This window comes from Simochromis diagramma, unplaced genomic scaffold (assembly GCF_900408965.1).
Source record: "Simochromis diagramma unplaced genomic scaffold, fSimDia1.1 OVJJ01000680.1, whole genome shotgun sequence".
NCBI lineage: Eukaryota > Metazoa > Chordata > Actinopteri > Cichliformes > Cichlidae > Simochromis > Simochromis diagramma.
Window position 1 is genome coordinate 449257 of NW_024387470.1, and position 18054 is coordinate 467310.

The window sequence follows — 18054 nt, forward strand, 5'->3', positions numbered from 1 at the left end:
CGTCTGCCACCTGCCTGTCCTCCGGCTCAACTGGATCATTCGATGCATCATCTGGCCCATCCGATATTCCCACGGACTCTCTGCTCACGGACTGCCACACTTCCCTCCCGAGCCCCCTCGGTCCCGATCCCGGCTTCCTCGGGTCATTAGTTCCCTGGGTTTTTAGTTCCTTGTTTTGCTCCCTAGTTTTCCCGGGTCGCCTTTCGTTATTACAATAAAGTCTCTTTTCTGTTAGCGCGGAGTCTGCGTCTGGATCCTTTTGTGCACGCGCGCCGCGGCGCATGACAAAGAATAAATTAGCAACACAGTATGTTGGTTAGCACTGTTACATGATGGCAAAAAGGTTCTTATTTAAATAGTTGGAGCCTTGTTGTGTAAAGTTATTCACCCATGCTTGCATAGGTTTTGGCCCAAAGCAGGAGCGATCTTTTTCCATTTGCATTCCACAATTCATTTGGGTGCACGCTGGAATATTACCTTCAAAAGCAAACAATATTAGTTAAATGGCCTTTGGAGTGTCTAAGAATAAATTTAAATGAATAATCACACATTTCAATATAATGCAGCGGTTTTTGTCTCAAATCTGAGGTAAAGGCTCAATATATGACTTGCAGAATTTTCCAAAATATGTTAAAGATTTTTGCACTTGTTCTCAGGCTGTATTTAGTCTGCCTCAGTGGTTTCAACTTGGTTAAACAGATGTTTGAACAGGCCTCAGGGGTAGCCCAATAAAATCACTGTGGCCCCTCAATTGAATTCTATTGATACACTGTAAACTATGAGTTAGATTAAACCATATAATTTGGTAATGAAAACTAGCAAACTCAATTTAGTAATTTACTTCACAGTTATTTAGTACTTCTGCAGTGATCATGGGCCTGTGCAGGTCAGACTTTTTCCCTCTCAAACAAGGGCATTCATCTCCCCGCTTTGTCCTGACCATCTTCTGCTTTACCAGGACAGATATTTTAGCACCTTTATAACATAGCATATATGGTTGTACGTTGCATCCAAAAGTAAGAGAGCTGATCATAAACAAAGCAGAAGGTCTTGGTATGTAGTTTTAGCTGCCATATTCGACTCTGTTCTCTACATCTGGAACCCATCCACATACTGCATATAAAAAGTGTGTGTGTGTGTGTGTGTGTGAAAAGTTACAAATCTGGTTGCTCAGAATACTTGGTAGATGAGATGTTTATTTACACAAGCCATAAAACACACACACAAGCTTGTGCGCTCAGTGCATTCAATTTCATGTACAGTACTTAATTACAGAAAAATCCAGGTAGGTAGCATTCAGGTTTGACATTACATTTGCTGTCTGTCACACAAGCTGATACATATCACAGGCACACTGACGCAAAGACTCACATACACAAAAAATCATTCTCAAAATCACAAGAGAACACAATGGCATTAGTGCACACAGAAAGAACACATTACCACTGACAGGAAGCAGTAAGTCTCTGTCGTAAACACTGAACATATTGAGCCTGAGCTAAGAATCAACAACATACCAGCAGAGGCAATAAACTGCAGATTTTAACAACACAACGGGCAATTCTCACACTGATGCTCACTGAATCTTCTGGCCTTTACCACACATTTCTGTGAACATTTTTCCACTTTGTACTCATTTGAGCACCAAACTATTTCAATTCCTAAACCCAGTCACGTCAGTGGGAGAGTTTTCCCTTTTTTTGAGAGATAATGGCAGGAGAGCAGGCAGAAGTTTGCAGTAGCTTTATTTTATTCCCCAGGGTTCCTTTAAAAGAAAGATATTGTGTAATTCAACCACATATAACTTTTTATCCCATTGAAAGTCTGCAAAAAAACAAAGTGGAGAATACTACCCACATTTTCCAAGAAAATCAGTAGTCATCTGATTTCAGCTGCTTTGCTAAAAGTGACATCACTGTTGTGTAATGGTGGGTGGCTGATCAGTAAAGCGCGTGACCTGTGTAGGCTAACTGCAAAATGATTAATGCGGGGTACAATTCTTAAGGACCTGAAAGGAAACTTACATTGGAAACCTTTGCTTTATCAGCTGAATTTCTAAGAGGATCTTAGCTGTGAGCCCTAATTTAGAAAGATGTCTTGGTTCAATACCAGATTGTTACTGTAGGAGACACCTTTCAGTTACAGGCTACTTCAGTTACAGTAAAGTTTTATTCAACCGTATTTCAGTCAGAACCACTATAGTCAAAAGTTATGGAAGGGGATTAGGGCTAACGGAAAAAAACTAAAAAAATGGGGACGTGTTTTTTTTTTTTTTTTTTTAATCTCTCAGAATTCCAACTTTTTTCTCAGAACTCTGGGGGGGGGGGGGAGACCTCCCCGCTTTTTTACCCCCAATGCCCTTATCCTCTTCTGTAAAAAGTTTTATGCATAAATTAGAAAATGTGTGTCAACGTTAGATAGAAAGAACTTTGAGAAGCACAGAAAAACTGCTTGTGTGAATGAGGCAAGTTTATAACATTTAAATGGACTGTTTTTTCTCTACCTGAACACTCAAAGCACCTTTCCATTTAAAGTTACAGTCGTTCCACACTATAAAAATAAAGATAAATTCAAAGAAATCATTAAACGCCCCAAACTATGAAATTCATGTCCATGAGAACTTCTGAACACAACTGTTTATGGAAAGCTAGAAGATGACTCCAAATAGGACATAGCAAACACAAATAAAACAAAAATCACATCATCGGCTTAGAAGGTGGAGTTGGGTAGAGATGAGTTGGATACATAGCAACTTTAGCCAGACTAAAACCCAATAAATGGCGTGGCGTGGTTCATATTCGCCAAACAGGTGTGTAAAAGGGTATCATCTCAAACCAGCTGATGTAGATGTAGGGCTAAAGCTCAAGACTTCAGGTATTTGTTGTGTAAATATTTATAATGAAAACTTTGAGACAGGATTTATAAATGGCCACTACATATTCTTTGTATTGTGCATAAAGATGCATTTGCACGTGTATTTAGTGAACTGCTGCCAATAACTGTTTGCCATTACAGTGATAAATACTGAATGTAATCAGCCATTTCTTTACAAATCACGCAGCTGACATAATTTAATCTACAGTATCACTTAAGGCAGAAAAGGTACGTTTATGCTATAATAGTTAACATATAAACCTACCTGGTCTGGAAAATTAACTTGATCACATTATTTTTAATTATTTTGTCATTAATAAGACCCACTTTAAAAAGTACCCTAAGTTCATAAAGTGCATCAAAAGCATTACAATAACAGCCACGTGTCATGAGATTATTGATCCGCTTTTCCTTAACAGTTTAAGAAGCTTAAATCAAAATACATTTGCACATGAAAACCTTGTTGTTAATAACATGGTAGTGTATCCTGTATACTACACACTATACATAAAAAATAAATACTGTAGCTCTCTACCTTTTTTGGTTAAAAGATAGCTTAATCTAAGACTCTGTAGGCATCCTGCCCTTTGACTTTTCTAACATCAATCTGGCAGCCTAGATTAAAGTACGAGGTTTAGACTCTCAGGGTTGATAAGAGAAGTATCAAAATACCAGTGATCAATATTTGTAACGCACTTGCAGATTGTCTATGACATCACTGCCAGACTTTAGATATTTCCTTTCCCATCAGCAGCCATTTTTCTTTCATTCATAAAGAATGCAAGTCATGAGGGAGACAAAATCTCCGGAGAAGTCAGTGTGCATTTAGCTGAAATGCTAGAAGTGTATGGAAATGCCCAGTAATTGGCAAGAGACGGCCCGAAACTGATAAGGCTGCTTAGAAGTTCTTATCAGCTTGATGGCATGGACCATTACCCAAAAGAAACACTGCTGTGACCCAGCAAACTTCTGCAGCTTCGGTGCTCAGGTAGGACAGCGCACAGTCTACTTTCATGTCCAGTAAACATAAATATCAAGTGATGGCAAAGCACTGCTGCAGTCACATATTTTTTACTGAATCAATTCGCTCCGTGTACAGCGTTGGCGGAGACAGTTCTAGTTTAGCATTTTCTTTAGCCAGCGATGATTTAAACACAGATCCTCTCTGGTCTATCAGGGTGGACTGGCAGACAGAGGTCCAGCAAAAGTGCTGAACACCAGGGGAGAGTAGGATGAAGACCCAGGGGTCGACGATGGAGTTGACGGAGATGAAGCGGAGAGCAATCAGGTCTGAGGGGTGATCATTCTCGCCATTGTAGTTGATGTACACTCGAATCTGAGGGAGGAAAGAGGAAGCAAGGAGTGAGGATAGAGAGATTATGAAGATTCCAAGGTACAATCTCAAAGCGAACATCATGAGAGAAAGACACACCACAGCTAGCATCCTGGTTCCAAATCAAACATTAAGCCTTTAATACTAAACCATCACATAAAGACAGTTTGATATAGGGGGCTGAATTTGACTTAATTTTAATTTAATGCTGCCTGCATATGGAAGGAGTTTGGAATCATCTTGACACTGAACAGTGCAAAAGCCAGCCAACATCCAAAGAAGAAATTACAAGAAAGCCAATGTTGTAGAATAAAAGTGGTAAAAAAAAATACTACGAATGTTCATGTTTCATGTTTTTGCATTATTGCTCTAGCTAGCAAAATCACATCCACTTATACTAGCCCATTTATTTATTTATCTATGCAGAATCTGTGGCTCTACTATATATTGATTATTTTGATTATTGAGGAAATACTGTTGGGACATCTATGAAACTGGAGACTTTTTCTTTGTTTCTTCCAGCGAGATTAGCATGATAGCAATCAATCCAATGGCGAAAATGTTGCTGGCGAGTGGACTAGTGCGAGTGCTGTAAATTTTTAAAAAGGTGGAGAAATGGTCTCCACTTACACAAGAGGCTGAGGATAGAAGCCCAGATCTAAACTAGATTACATAATAACCAATGATAATTTGGGCTCAGTTTATCTTACAACCTGATCTCATAGTTTTAATTGTTTCGATTTTAGTCTGCATAACTGATTTCTCAAAAATAAATAGCACTACAATTTATCCCTAGTAATGCGCACACAAGATATTTTTTACTAACTAATGTTCTACATCAGGAAGAATATTTAAATTTCTTGCAACTCCCAAATATGGGCTCTCATACTTACAGCCATTCACTCAGTTTACAGACAAAAATAACAATAAAATGAAAGTATGCTTACATATTTCAGTTTTTTAGCTCATCCTACCAATAATTCAAGAAATCTCCACCATTTTCAAAGCACATAGATACTTCGGGCCGTTTGGATAAACAGACCAAATATTAAAAATGAAACTCCGTACTTTCTAACCTAAAAACCAAACTAAAATCACACTCTAAGACACTCTTGTGGTAGTTCATGATGTACTCGTGTCCCCCCGTGTTTTCGGACATAAATTTTCCTTTTTTTTTTTATGTTCCAGGATATAAAGTTCCCTCCTTTAACTTTGTTTGCATGAAAAATATTTCTCAGGCCAATCACATATCTACTGATATAGTTAACTACTTGGTTAGGGTTAGGTAATAATAAGCAGTTTGGTTAGCTGTACATGGTCTGGATAAAAATCCTCTCTAAAGAGTCTCAAACATATGATCTGCAGGTAGGAAACATGCTTCCAACTGAAGCACCTTTTAAACTCGACTGAGTTCAAATTCAGATCTTTTCCGTTTTTGTAAGCTCACCATATGATTTTCATCTGCCTCGGTCTACAACCTCCAACCTTGTTCAAAAGACAAAATCAAAGAAAGGTAGTAGAAAAATTGATGTATTATAAAGTACTTGAGCTTTTAAATACAGCTGCTTTCATTAGCACCCCTTAGGCCAAGAATGAGCATCAAATTACACTGATTAGTTCCTCCTTTGCAGCTGGAATGTCAGTGAAATCAGCCACTGCATTTATTGGCAGGAAGAAGCAGTAAATTCCCTCAGCACATAACCACAAGGTTGAGAACCAGCATGTTAATACAATCCATGGAAGCTGTGACTAGTCTGCAGGTTTAGAAACGACTGCTACTCTCTCTCGGGGATCGAGGGGAACAATATACAGTTAAAAGGATCAAATAACAACGGACAATAACCTCCTAATATTTTACATGCTCGCTGTATTCCCTAACAGTGCTTCTCTTATTCACTTCCTGTCCTCCACCCACCCTTTTCTCTTTCTCTGAAATTCTTTTTTTATTGCTATCTGCAAGTTTTTATTTAGCACTTTCTCTTTTGCTTTCCACTCTACATTTGTGTCGGCACCTATGAGAGCACTCAATTTATCACCTGGAAATAAGGAGCAATTTGCATGAAAAATTTGCAAGAAAAATCAGCATGTACTTCAAAAATACAAATGATGAAGGAACAATGTGAACAACCTTGGAATAAAACACAAAATGTGCCTTTTGCGTGTTCTGTTCTTTAAGTGCAAACCTCAGCGCCATTTTAAACAAAGCCAGATGAGATCATTACTCTGATTAGTGACAGCCTTCACCATGTGTGAGAAACGAGAATGCGAGGAGACAGAAGTCAGACTTTCACCGTGAGCCCACGTTTCTCTCACAGCACCAACAGGAAGCGTTGTTGTGAGTCTTTGAGGGTATTGATCAGAGAACTAATGTCATCTGTTTTAGTTTCATTTCGAAGAGCAAAATGTTACACAGCCACAGTGTATGCTGAGCAGATACTGAGTCAGAGGTGATGACATTATTAATTTTGCCCTCATGATATCGTGTTACTTATTAATGTTGGCTAGCGTATTCAAATTTTAATGCGATCACAGATAACCACATCATCTGTCCACGATTTCATATCCGCAGAAAAATGTAATATGATCTTGCCATGTGGCTGTGTGTATTTGATATCCTGACTGTGGTCTCACATTACAATCTGGACACCCAAGAGTATATACAGTATATCATTGTGTCCTTGGGAATCTCACAACCATTTTGCAAACATGAAAAACCTTAAATATTTATTCAAGCCCCACCTTCTTGAGCTACAGTCATTATTAGAGAACTGCTCAGTGATGACAGTCACAACATCAGATCTTATCAGTGAAAAGGGTAGCAGTTTTATCACTTTAAAGTACACTTGGTTTGAATGTTAACGTATGACTCTACTTTGAAGGCAAACCTCCTGCTGATGGTTCCAACACCATCATTAAGTTTGCAGATGACACCACGGTGATTGGCCTCATCAGTGACAACGATGAGGCCGCCTACAGGGAAGAGGTGGATCGTCTGGCTGAGTGGTGCGACACAAACAACCTGCTGCTTAACACCGAGGAAGACCAAGGAGCTCATCGTGGACTACAGGAGGAATGCTGACCACATCCACCCATCCACATTAAGGGGACGGCTGTGAGAGGTGTGAGCAGCTTCAAGTTCCTGGGAGTCCACATCTCCGAGGATCTCACCCTGTACGACCAACTGCTCCAAGCTGGTCAAGAAGGCTCACCAGCGCCTCTTCTTCTTGAGGACTCTGAGGAAGAACCACCTGTCCTCAGACATCCTGGTGAACTTCTATCGCTGCACCATCGAGAGCATCCTGACCAACTGTATAACAGTCTGGTACGGGAACTGCTCTGCCTCGGACCGGAAGGCGTTGCAGAGGGTCGTGAAAACTGCCCAGCGCATCGCCGGAGCACCACTTCCTGCCATAAAAGACATCTACAGGAAGCGGTGTCTGAAAAGGGCTGGGAAAATCATCAAAGACCCCAGTCACCCATCGCATGGACTCTTCACCCTCCTGCCCTCTGGGAGGCGCCACAGGAGCCTCCGGACTAAGACCACCAGGTACCGGAACAGCTTCTTCCCCACAGCTGTCAGACTCCTGAACTCTGCCTCCTGACATCTGACCCACGTTAAACTCATGGACTGAACATACACACACCCACAATGGACAACTGTACCCTCAAACACACAATAATAACATGGACTGAACCACCACTCACAACCACTAGCACTAGCACCTCTGTAGAAACTATCTACACCCTCACTTATCTTAACTGCACTACTGTATAGCTCTGTGTAAATAATCATTCTGTACATTCGATAATCGTTAATCCTACAACTGTTTACAACTTGCATAGTTCCCATTTCTGTATAGCTGTATATCTCAGATTCTGTAAAGTTATTTATTTCATATTCTGTATAGTTTTTCATATTTATATCCTGTTCATATCCTGTACATAGCTTGTACTCACTACAGCCTGTACATACTTATAGTTATAGAATATTCACAACATACTTCATACCGTGTACATTATAACATACCATAATAGACCCATTTCTGTAATATACTCACATATCTATATTATTGCTAATATATATTGTAATATATCTATATCACTAAAGCACTTCTGGATGGATGCAAACTGCATTTCGTTGCCCTGTACCTGTGCATGTGCAATGACAATAAAGTTGAATTCTATTCTAATTCTAATTCATCTTCAATGTGTGCTGCACTTGATAATTTGCACTAACATTCGGCTAGTATTTGCAGGCCAACATGAAAAACTACAGGCAACTATGGCAATCTGCTAGGAACCAAAGCAATGACTAGGAAGCTTTTGGTGCAACTACTTCTTTGCATCCAACTTCACCCAAGCGACCGCCAAAAACCAGCGAGTGGTGGTAAAAAGTCTGATGACTCAGCCACTTAAAATTGTTGCCGCATAATAGCTGAACATGACTGACATGAAGATGCAGTCTGTCCAACAGAATCACCAACTTTTTTTCTATTAAAAAAATACAGAATAAGTTTGCATCTAAATGACGCCATCAAGTCACCATAATCATACACCCTAACTAACAGCTTTGCATGGTAAAATTAGCAGTTTTGTCAATGTCGTCTGGTGGAGTTCAAGAGTTTGACTTGTTAAGAAGCGCCATCTGAAACCAGGAAAAGCACTGAAAATGTTCAACATAACATACATTTAAACTGATATCAACACATGTAAGTTTACTTTCTTGCTAGAAGGCAATACTGCATCGTTGATGGTGTTAAAAAAGACTACTATGGGTAACATGTAATTAAAGCGGATTATCCCCAACTAGGGATGGGTATCGTTTAGGTTTTATCCGATACCGGTGCCAAATCGGTACTTTTGAAACGGTGCCGGTGCTCAAACGGTGCTCAAACCGGTGCTTAAAGAATGGAGAACACAAAATTGGTCCAAAAACCTCTCATGTTCAGCTGGTTTTTGTAAAAAGATAACAATGTTAGCCTTTTCTGCAGCTATGGGGCATATATAGTATCACTCTTGGCTGGAAGCAGTGCTTAAACAATGGAAAAAACACAAACTTTATCCAAAAACCTCTCATGTTTAGCCGTTTCCCTCTTTTTCTTTGGTCATTTTAGCCTTTTTGGCCAGGGTGAAGGGAGTATCTGCCATCAAACAAGAAGACAGCCGCATGTAGCTATGATGATGTTTGCTAGTTCACCTTACATGCATTAATGTAATAACGTGGTTAGCCTACTCAACGTAAATTACACACGGACAACATTAAGCTACTCATGCAGAGAAGAACGGCTGCTGCTGCCGTCATCATCCGTCATCATTTCTGCTACACTGGCAGGGCTAGGGGCCAGGACTCTCCTCTTCGTGTTTTTGGGGATGTTGCTAACTCCGGGTCTGATAACAGGCACCACACCCGCAGTAGATGCGCTCGGTGTGAGGTCTCGCAGCAAGCTATCATACGGCGCATTTCTTGGCTTTTAAAAAAAAACGCTATGCGTCGCCAGGTGTTTCATTGGATTTGAGGTGTTACCTCCTTTGACAGTATCACAGTATCAGCTTAAAGCACTTGTTGCAGGCTGCTGAGTTTGCATCTTTTGCTGTGAAGTACAGCCAGACTTTTGACCGCTTCGCCTTGGGCATTTTTAATCTGTAGCTCTGCTCTAAAAGAACGCACGTACCTGGACCCGCCTACTATCCTCGGAAACGTAAAATGATTGGCTAGAAGTGTATCACAGCTCAGGAAAAAAAAGCACCGAAATGTGCGCTGCTTTTCGGTCTGGTTACTACCGTTTATGTCAGAACCGGTGCCATCATGGCACCGGACACCGGTACCCATCCCTATCCCCAACTAAGTGAAAACAATTTACTCAAAGAATATGATAAAAATCTTTAAATGGTTCTATGGACTGAAAAAAGGCAACCCAGTTCTGGAGATATACATCATCAAATACATATTTTATTTTATGTCTCTCCAGTAAAAATAAAACCACCAAAATTTGACTCTTCATTTATTTGGAATTTAGCAAACTTACAAATTTAGTAGGGGAACAAATAATTATTTCCCCCACTGCGTTCTACTGTAGCCCAAGTAGATTTCCTTCCTCCCTCATGTCCCTGTTTACCCTCGCTGTACCAAAAGTCATGCATTTCACTGAGTTGCCTGTTGAGCCAGTGAAGAAACCTAATCTCAGTGTCTTGTACCTGCCTATAGAATTCTACATCTGGCTGCATTTGTCTGATAGTTGATTCTCATTAACACAATTAGAAGCTGTCAAAATGTTCAGTTTTACGGCATCCTGTGATGATTACGCTCCTCATTAGTGTTAAAGACATTTTTTTAAAAGTCCTGTGTATGAATAGCTTATGTTACAAAAGCACTAGAAATTTTAAGTGAGTGGATGTGTGACAATTTGAGGGATTTACATAACGATCAAACAATAACTGTTAAATGAATAATACTCCTTGAGGAACACTCTCTGAAGGGCTCTGCTTGTAAGAACACGGTTCATAAAGTGGCTTCCGCCTTGGCGTTGTCTGCTTTTTATATTGTGGCTGATATTAAGTTAAGTATAATGCACAACTTGGCAGACACTGCAGAGCTGAAGGTTATGACTCCGTATTTCAGGTCAGAGCTGAGAAGCAACAGCACACGGGATGGCACTTTAGCACATAACCGATGTCTGCAACTAAGTGCATGGCATCATATTCTGCTGGGAAAGCTACTCATTTAGCATTTAAAGAACAAAGTGACGCTTAGGAAATCAAATGTTTCTCATATGTCTACTTTGTAAACATGCTAAGCTAGTCAGAAATATCATATAACAAGTCTAACAACATAGAGGTTTTTGGTGTTTTACTACCATCCCCTGAGCAATCATCACAGATGTTGTTACATTTGTGATGTTGTTACAAGTGACATTTCTAATTGCACTTGGAAAGACAGATACTCATGATCTTCTCATTACAGCCTGAATCCAAATTGCTTTCTGATGACATTACTGATAAAATCTTAAAGGTTGCTTCCAGTTACCAAGCATACTGCAAGTGAAGCTTGCTGTTTGGAATGATAACTTGACCTTAAAACATAACTTCTATTTGATGGGGGGGGGTTCGGGTGGGGTTGGATTGTAGTCTTGGACATTTCATTATCTACTCACTATTTAAATAAAACTTGAGTATAATAATAATGACAATGTTTATGTGTTAGTCCCTGTAGGGAAATTATTCTTCTGCATTTAACCCATTCACCCAGTGAAGCAGTGGGCAGCCACCAGCGTAGGGACGGTACCTTGCTCAGGGGTACCTCAGGGTAGCTGTTCAGTGGATTTGAACCCCCAACCTTCCAATCATGGGGCAACCACTTCACCTACTGAGCTATCCCTAAATATGTGAATCAATATGTGATGGAAGAAATCATTAGGAAAAATATAGCTTGGGATCATAAATCGCTTTATAAATATCTTGGATTGATTTATTTTTAATTTAATAATTTCGTAATTCAGAGTTGTGGCAGTGCAGAAGCCTGGCCAAGCTGTAATAAACCCTTTCACATAGGAAGTGGCATGTGCTGTGCTGCGCTCTGAAACCCAGTCTTTTCTATGGCTTGTGCCATGCAGTTTCCTGCTGTTTTGAGCAAAGCATAGCATAAGTTTGCTTGGCAGGGAGCACTTGTGGAGGCGTGGCTCAACACAAATTTCTGGCTGATCATTCAACATAGCCGTTAGTGCAGCGCATGCTGGAAAACACCCTGAAAAACTCACCAGTCTATTTTATTCATGCATCCATCCATGCATCTATCCATTCATTCTCTTCCGCTTATCCTTATCGGGGATAACTTTTCAGACACAATTTCTCTGCTGTAGCTGCTTAGTGGCAAAGTGCCTAAAGATACCATTTAAGTTTTCTGATATGTAGACAAAACACTGGTTTATCCCTTGAGTTAGGTAGTTTTGTATGCTTGAATGATTCATAGGCCAGTGTTATGTGGCTTAACAAAAAAAAAAAAAATCAAAAACAAAACAAGACAAGACAAAAAAAAAAGTTAAAAAAGGAAAGATGTGAATATTTTAGCAAGCCCCTGTACACAAACTGAAGTGCATCATCTTTGGCTTTAAAATAGGCAGCAGCTTCACAAAGGCACTACAGAAATTCCTGTCTACACATTGGCGTCAAAGCAACCAATAATCTACTGCAATGTTTATGAGTATTGCATTTCCACCACGTGTCCACAGAGAAACAGTTACATTTGCATATGTATCAGACTTCACACAATAAACAGTATCGGCTGTGGGTGACATTTTGATACACATCTGATAAGACAGCAGTTTTTCAGCAACCAGGCTAAAAAAACAAAACAAAATATAGTTTTATCTTTCAATCAGTACTCGAGATCAGATAAGCTGAAAAGAGATGCATATACATGAGTTGCATATCAGTCAAACCGCTAAGCCAGTACTTTGCTTTCCTTTTGTAAATAGCTAAACATTGTCTCTAATTTTGTATAAGTGGAACGTGGTTTGTGTTCTAAGAGGTCTGAAATAGTGGTAGTGTAGTATTAAGATAATGTGACACAGTGTGAACCTAATAACAAGTACTCTAACCAAAATATCACTATTACCAAAGTGTATAAAGGATATAAAGTGTCAAAAAAGACTAGCCTGTAAGCCTGCATGACCAACAATGTAGCACAAAAACTGCAGTGACCTAATCAGGCTGGTCACAAATAGTAGACAAGGGATGTTAAACATGTGGTCTGGCGGGCAGAACCAGACAGCTAAGAGTCAGTTCAGTGAAGGGTCTTGCAATTGTGAAAATTGTAGGCATTGAAGTAAAAAAAATGTATTTATTTATTTATTTTGTCTACGGAAGGAGGCGTTGACCATTCCTATTGGTCCCCACTCCCTGCTGTAATTAAGCAGGAGAAGGGACATATTTAGGGATGGGGAGAAAAGGACCCCAGTGCCCATCTGACCCCACCACAGAGAAAAAAACTATACCCGCCCTAACATTCAGTCAACTCCCAGACTACATAAGACAATAAACAACAAGGTTAAGTCCATCCTCCACCTCTGGTAGATTCATCCACCTGTAGAGTGGTCTCCTCAAAAGAAGAGACAAAAAAAACTGAATTGGCCATGAATGGCTCCTACGGATTCAGTTCAGCCCAAACAAACTGATGAACAAAGGTCATTTGCAGAACAACACTCCATTGTCACTTACCACTAGTGGTAGTGTACAGATGATAAAGATAACGGTCATGACGACCATCATGATCAGATGCTCCACCTCCTCTGACATGGACAGAAGCTTGCGCTCACTGTTGGATCTCATTGTGGACATCACTGTGCCATTTCTCCTCCGGCGCTGGTACATCCTATACAGCTGGTACACCACAAAGGCGTTACACACTACAATGGCCACCACGAGCACCAGCATAAAAGTGGCATACAGAATGGCATAGGCTTTGTTCTGTGGTTTCACTGCATTCATGTCAATGAAGCACCATGTGCCCGGGCAGTATTGTACATATCTCCCAAATCCAGCAAAAGGGAGGAGACAGAATATTATGCACAACAAAAACACCAGCAATATTGTGATGTATGCACACTTCTTGGTGACATGCCGGCTGTACAGGTAGGGGTACCCAATGGCAAAGCATCTTTCTAGTGCTGTAGAGAAGAGGAGCAACATGGTAGCCAGGCTGAAGAAGGTCATACTGGCACCAAAGTACGAACACAAGCTGCAAGTTTTAGGCCTCATACCAATCAGGGTTAAGTTGCGCGAGTATGAAAGCAGGACTAATGGGCTGACCAAACAGGTTCCAGTCAAGTCCGTAACCACCAATGATGTAATGAGGATGTGGAACAAGCTGCGCTGCCATGTGCCTCCACTCCTTACGTTCCTGCGTCGCCGTATTTCCAAGATCACCAGGGCAGCTACGTTTCCAAAGATGCCTATAGCAAACATGGAGGCGCTGATCAGGGGGTTCACAGGAGGGTTAATGTGGTGCTTGAAGTGGCATGTATCGTTGTCTACATCTATCCTTGAGCAGTTGCTTTCACCCATCCTGTTAAACCAAAAAGAGGAAAAGAGATCTGTGAGACGTAGTCTTGACAACAAATTTTTTTTTCACTATTATTAGCTTGATCAAAATGATTGGTGAAAAATGTCTTAACAAAATACAACTCAATTGATATAAGTACTTTTAACAGAGTTCCAAATAACACTAGCAAAATTGTATATGGGAATTATTATCACACTATCAGTATGTATTATTTACTTTTAAGAAAACGGAAAGAACTAGACTCCGCAATGCCTTTCTTTCACTGTACCACCGTGGCCCTCATCAGCATACAAAAGTACAAAGAACCAACCATGTTTAGTATGAGCCAATGCCACGGTGACAGTATATACAGTCTGGTACAACAACTTTGCAACAAATTATTAAGACCTAGAAAGATGGTGCTCAACAAATTCAGTTAGATTAAAATAACTAAATAAAGATACACTGTTGTATGTAACATGTTACAAAGTTACAAAGTAACGTGATTACAAAGTAACGTGATTACAAAGTAACGTGATTACAAAGTAACGTGATTACAAAGTAACGCTTGACTGTAATCATATTAGAGTTTTCTATAATGCAGTAAAGTAAATTACTGTACCAACTGCATTATAAGGCTAACACAACTTCAGCTCTTTGCAAGCACCTGCACAGACAGCATGCAAACACAAATCTAGCCAAGAACCCAGAGTGATGATAAAGCCGAGTCCATGATGACTCCAGCACAGTAACCAGGCCCCGAATTTCCACAGTGATGGGCCATCAGCCTGCAGCCTCCATTTCTACCTGTTTTTGTTTCTAAAATAGAATTACTGGTGATTCTACTTTAATGTTTAGGCTGGTTTTCATCTTTGTTTGGCTTTGTGTTTATAAGTAAAATGTAATTATGTTTTACAGAGTAACGAGAAAGTAATATGCCAAGCAGTCAAATTACTTTCTCCGGCATCTAATTGCATTCCATAGTGCATTCTTTTAAGTCGAGTAAAGAGGAATGTGTAATGCAAGTGTAATACATTGCAAGAAAGGCACTTTCATACACATATTATGTAAAGAACTCAAGAGATTGGGTCTCCAGAGCTATGTAGCCCTAAAAAGACCACTTATCAGTGAAGCTAACCAGAAGAAAGGCTTCAATTTGATAGGGAGTGAAAATATTGGTCTCTACACCAGTAGAAAAAAAGTCACATAGTCTAATGAGCCCAGTTTTACCCTGTTCCAGGGAAATCGGAACATCAGGGTAAGAAATGAGGCATATCATGAGCCCATCATGCATAGTGCTTATTTTACAAACCTGTGGAGGCGTTGTTATGATCTGAGGTTACTTCATGTGCCCAGAAAAAAAACTAGGTCAGATGATTACCTAAATATGCTTAATGATTTTTCCATGAATTCATTTCTTTCTTCCCTGATTGTGCGGCTATATGCCGAAAGCTACATACTATCCTTTTAAATTGTGAAAGAGTAGTTCGGGGGGCACAAGACATCATTTTCACATACTGTGGCCACCACTGACTCCGGACCTTCACATCATTCAGAATCTTTAGGAAGTCCATGTGTGTCCATGTGACATCATAAAAGCTAAAGTCAGGTCAACGATATAATAGAGTGTATGATGACAAATAAAATGAAAGGGCATGATAGATTCCCCTCCAGAGAAAAACAAACATGCTACATAACTCAACTACGCCCAGTCATAGTCATCTTTCATGTTTGCAGTTGCTCATGTGTTTTGTGGGTGAAACCAAACTGCTGGCAGTTGAAGACACACTCAAGTCTATGCAAAGGAAAAACTAGAGGCCTACAAATCTCTTATCCAGGACTTTTAATACAAAGATTTGTTAATTTATGGGTGTAATGTAAATGATAAAATACTGGCTTTACCAACGGAGCAATATCATAAAATATACTGAACTAACAGAAGTAATGCATGCAGCTCCAGCAGGTGCCTCAAACTCTGTGTCACAGTTGTGGCTTAATAAGACAAGAAAAAATAAATCATCTTTTCGTGTACTAAACAACTCGACAACTGCATTAAAACTGTTGGTTTTAATGTTCATTTTAACATGATGAGGGAACATGAACCTCAACACATGATCTTCACTGCAAAGCAAATTGAATTCTGACTCAGCTTTAGGGAATGCTCTAAGCGCTAAGTTCCAGCAGTTTCAAAATGACTTTCATTTGTCTAACTTCCGCTCACTGGTCCAAGAAAATCCAGTGTTGGCTGCCAAGAATGTTTACTGGTGTCATTTAAATTCACACCATTTTGACTGAAGCCAATAACGCTGATAACACATGGCGCACACTTGATGTTTGTAGGACTTTGTCTGACCTTACTGACCGCACGCATGCTGTGGAGGAAGGAAGATTTTCTCCCCCCCCCCATTTCTCCTTTTTTACATTTGCAAAAATTCCACTAGTATATCTTTTGGAATTGTGAAACCCAAAGTTGTTCCTCTTTTTCCTCAGCAGTTAAGAGATATCAGCTGACAGGCAGAAAATCAGAAAGTGTATCTCAAGGTTTCACACAGTTACTTTTACAACGGCTGTGCTGATTTTTCAAAGTCTACGTCTGCATACTAATATTGCACATTTGCGCCGTTTGCATGACTTTCTGTGGGTGTGATTGCCTTCACTTCCACTGGATGTGTAACAGGCTCACTTGCTGTGACTGATTACGCCCGCTGTTACTTTGGGCTTCAGATGCTCCTGAACTGTTTAAACAGCTACAAAAACAACGTCGGGAGTCTGAAAGATGTGTCCAGGTTTTGGTTCTTGGATGAAGTTATTTGCAGATTTTTCATGAAGTCAGTTTTTGACAGCTATTTTAAAACGTTGCGAAAATTCTGGAAAAATGTGACCTTATTAATTAACACGCTTTAATGAAAACAAACAAGCCGGCTTCCGTTTAATTTAATATCGATGACTTCTTGTAAACAAGACACGGCGGTTTGCTGTCTGGTTTCAAAGTATGTATTTAATTGGTAAAAACGATGTTTGAAGCATGTGACGAAGGCTTTCAGTTACATCATTCACACTCAAGAAAACAACGCGACTGTCCCTCACAGAAGCAACACACATCCAAAAAAATTAAGTTCTCACCTGCTTTTTGACTTTCCTTCACTAGTGTAGAAGTTTGTCGTTTATCAATGTCCCAGTCGAGTCGCAATGCAGGTAAAAACACAAGAAAATACCCACCGTATATTCCCTCTTCTTTCACTTACGGCGCCGCTCTGGATTCAAGGTAAGTTGGTGCGAGAGCGAGGCGCGCGCTGCTGTGAGAGTCAGGCATGAGTGGACCCGGGTAAAGGGAATCGTGCGGTGACGTCACACCCAAAAGGTCCACCCACGCAGTGAATGCGTGCCCGTGCAAGCCTTACCTTAAAAATACTGTTAAATAGCGCTCACTGTGAGTTCAGCTGCAGAACAGTCTTTGTTCAGTTTGTCTGTCAGACTGCAGTCACATGACGGGGATGATGCTTCCCTGTTTAAACAAGTCATGTAGCTTCACTTTGGTAAGAATGACAACCGATCACTCCTAAGTTAAAGAAAGTACCACAGAAGCGAATTATCTACATTGTTTGTAACATTATATCTTTATTTTTGGAAATGCTGCATTATACTAACAAATAGGTTATTTAATGACGACGGGGTTTCACACTAGCCTTCAACTGGCTTACAATCTTTTTAGAAACATGGCCACTCTCCAGATTGTACACAAGACTTTTAAATGCGACAAGCAGCTATTTTGGGGGAACTATTGTAAAAAAAAATTTAAACAAACAGCTGT

At 40.0% G+C, this 18054-nt stretch overlaps 1 protein-coding gene across 1 annotated transcript; it reads right to left on the reverse strand.

Annotated features, from left to right (window-relative positions):
- Positions 1 to 1176: 1176 nt before the first annotated feature.
- On the reverse strand, positions 1177 to 17569 carry ptger2a (prostaglandin E receptor 2a (subtype EP2)). The gene is made up of 3 exons (XM_040014976.1): positions 17367 to 17569; positions 13421 to 14267; positions 1177 to 4210 (listed from the first exon to the last, which is right to left on the reverse strand). Exons 2-3 carry the CDS (start codon positions 14264 to 14266, stop codon positions 3935 to 3937), a joined length of 1122 nt encoding a protein of 373 aa, XP_039870910.1. The 5' UTR covers position 14267; positions 17367 to 17569; the 3' UTR covers positions 1177 to 3934.
- Positions 17570 to 18054: the final 485 nt, after the last annotated feature.

What these genes read in the sequence shown, in the direction of transcription:
- ptger2a (XM_040014976.1), bottom strand. Translation starts at nt 14,266, where the DNA reads ATGGGTGAAAGCAACTGCTCAAGGATAGATGTAGACAACGATACATGC. An exon ending in TCTGTACACTACCACTAGTG is followed by an intron (nt 4,211 to 13,420) that starts GTAAGTGACAAT and finishes TTCCTCCCTCAG; the next exon opens with ATTCGAGTGTACATCAACTA.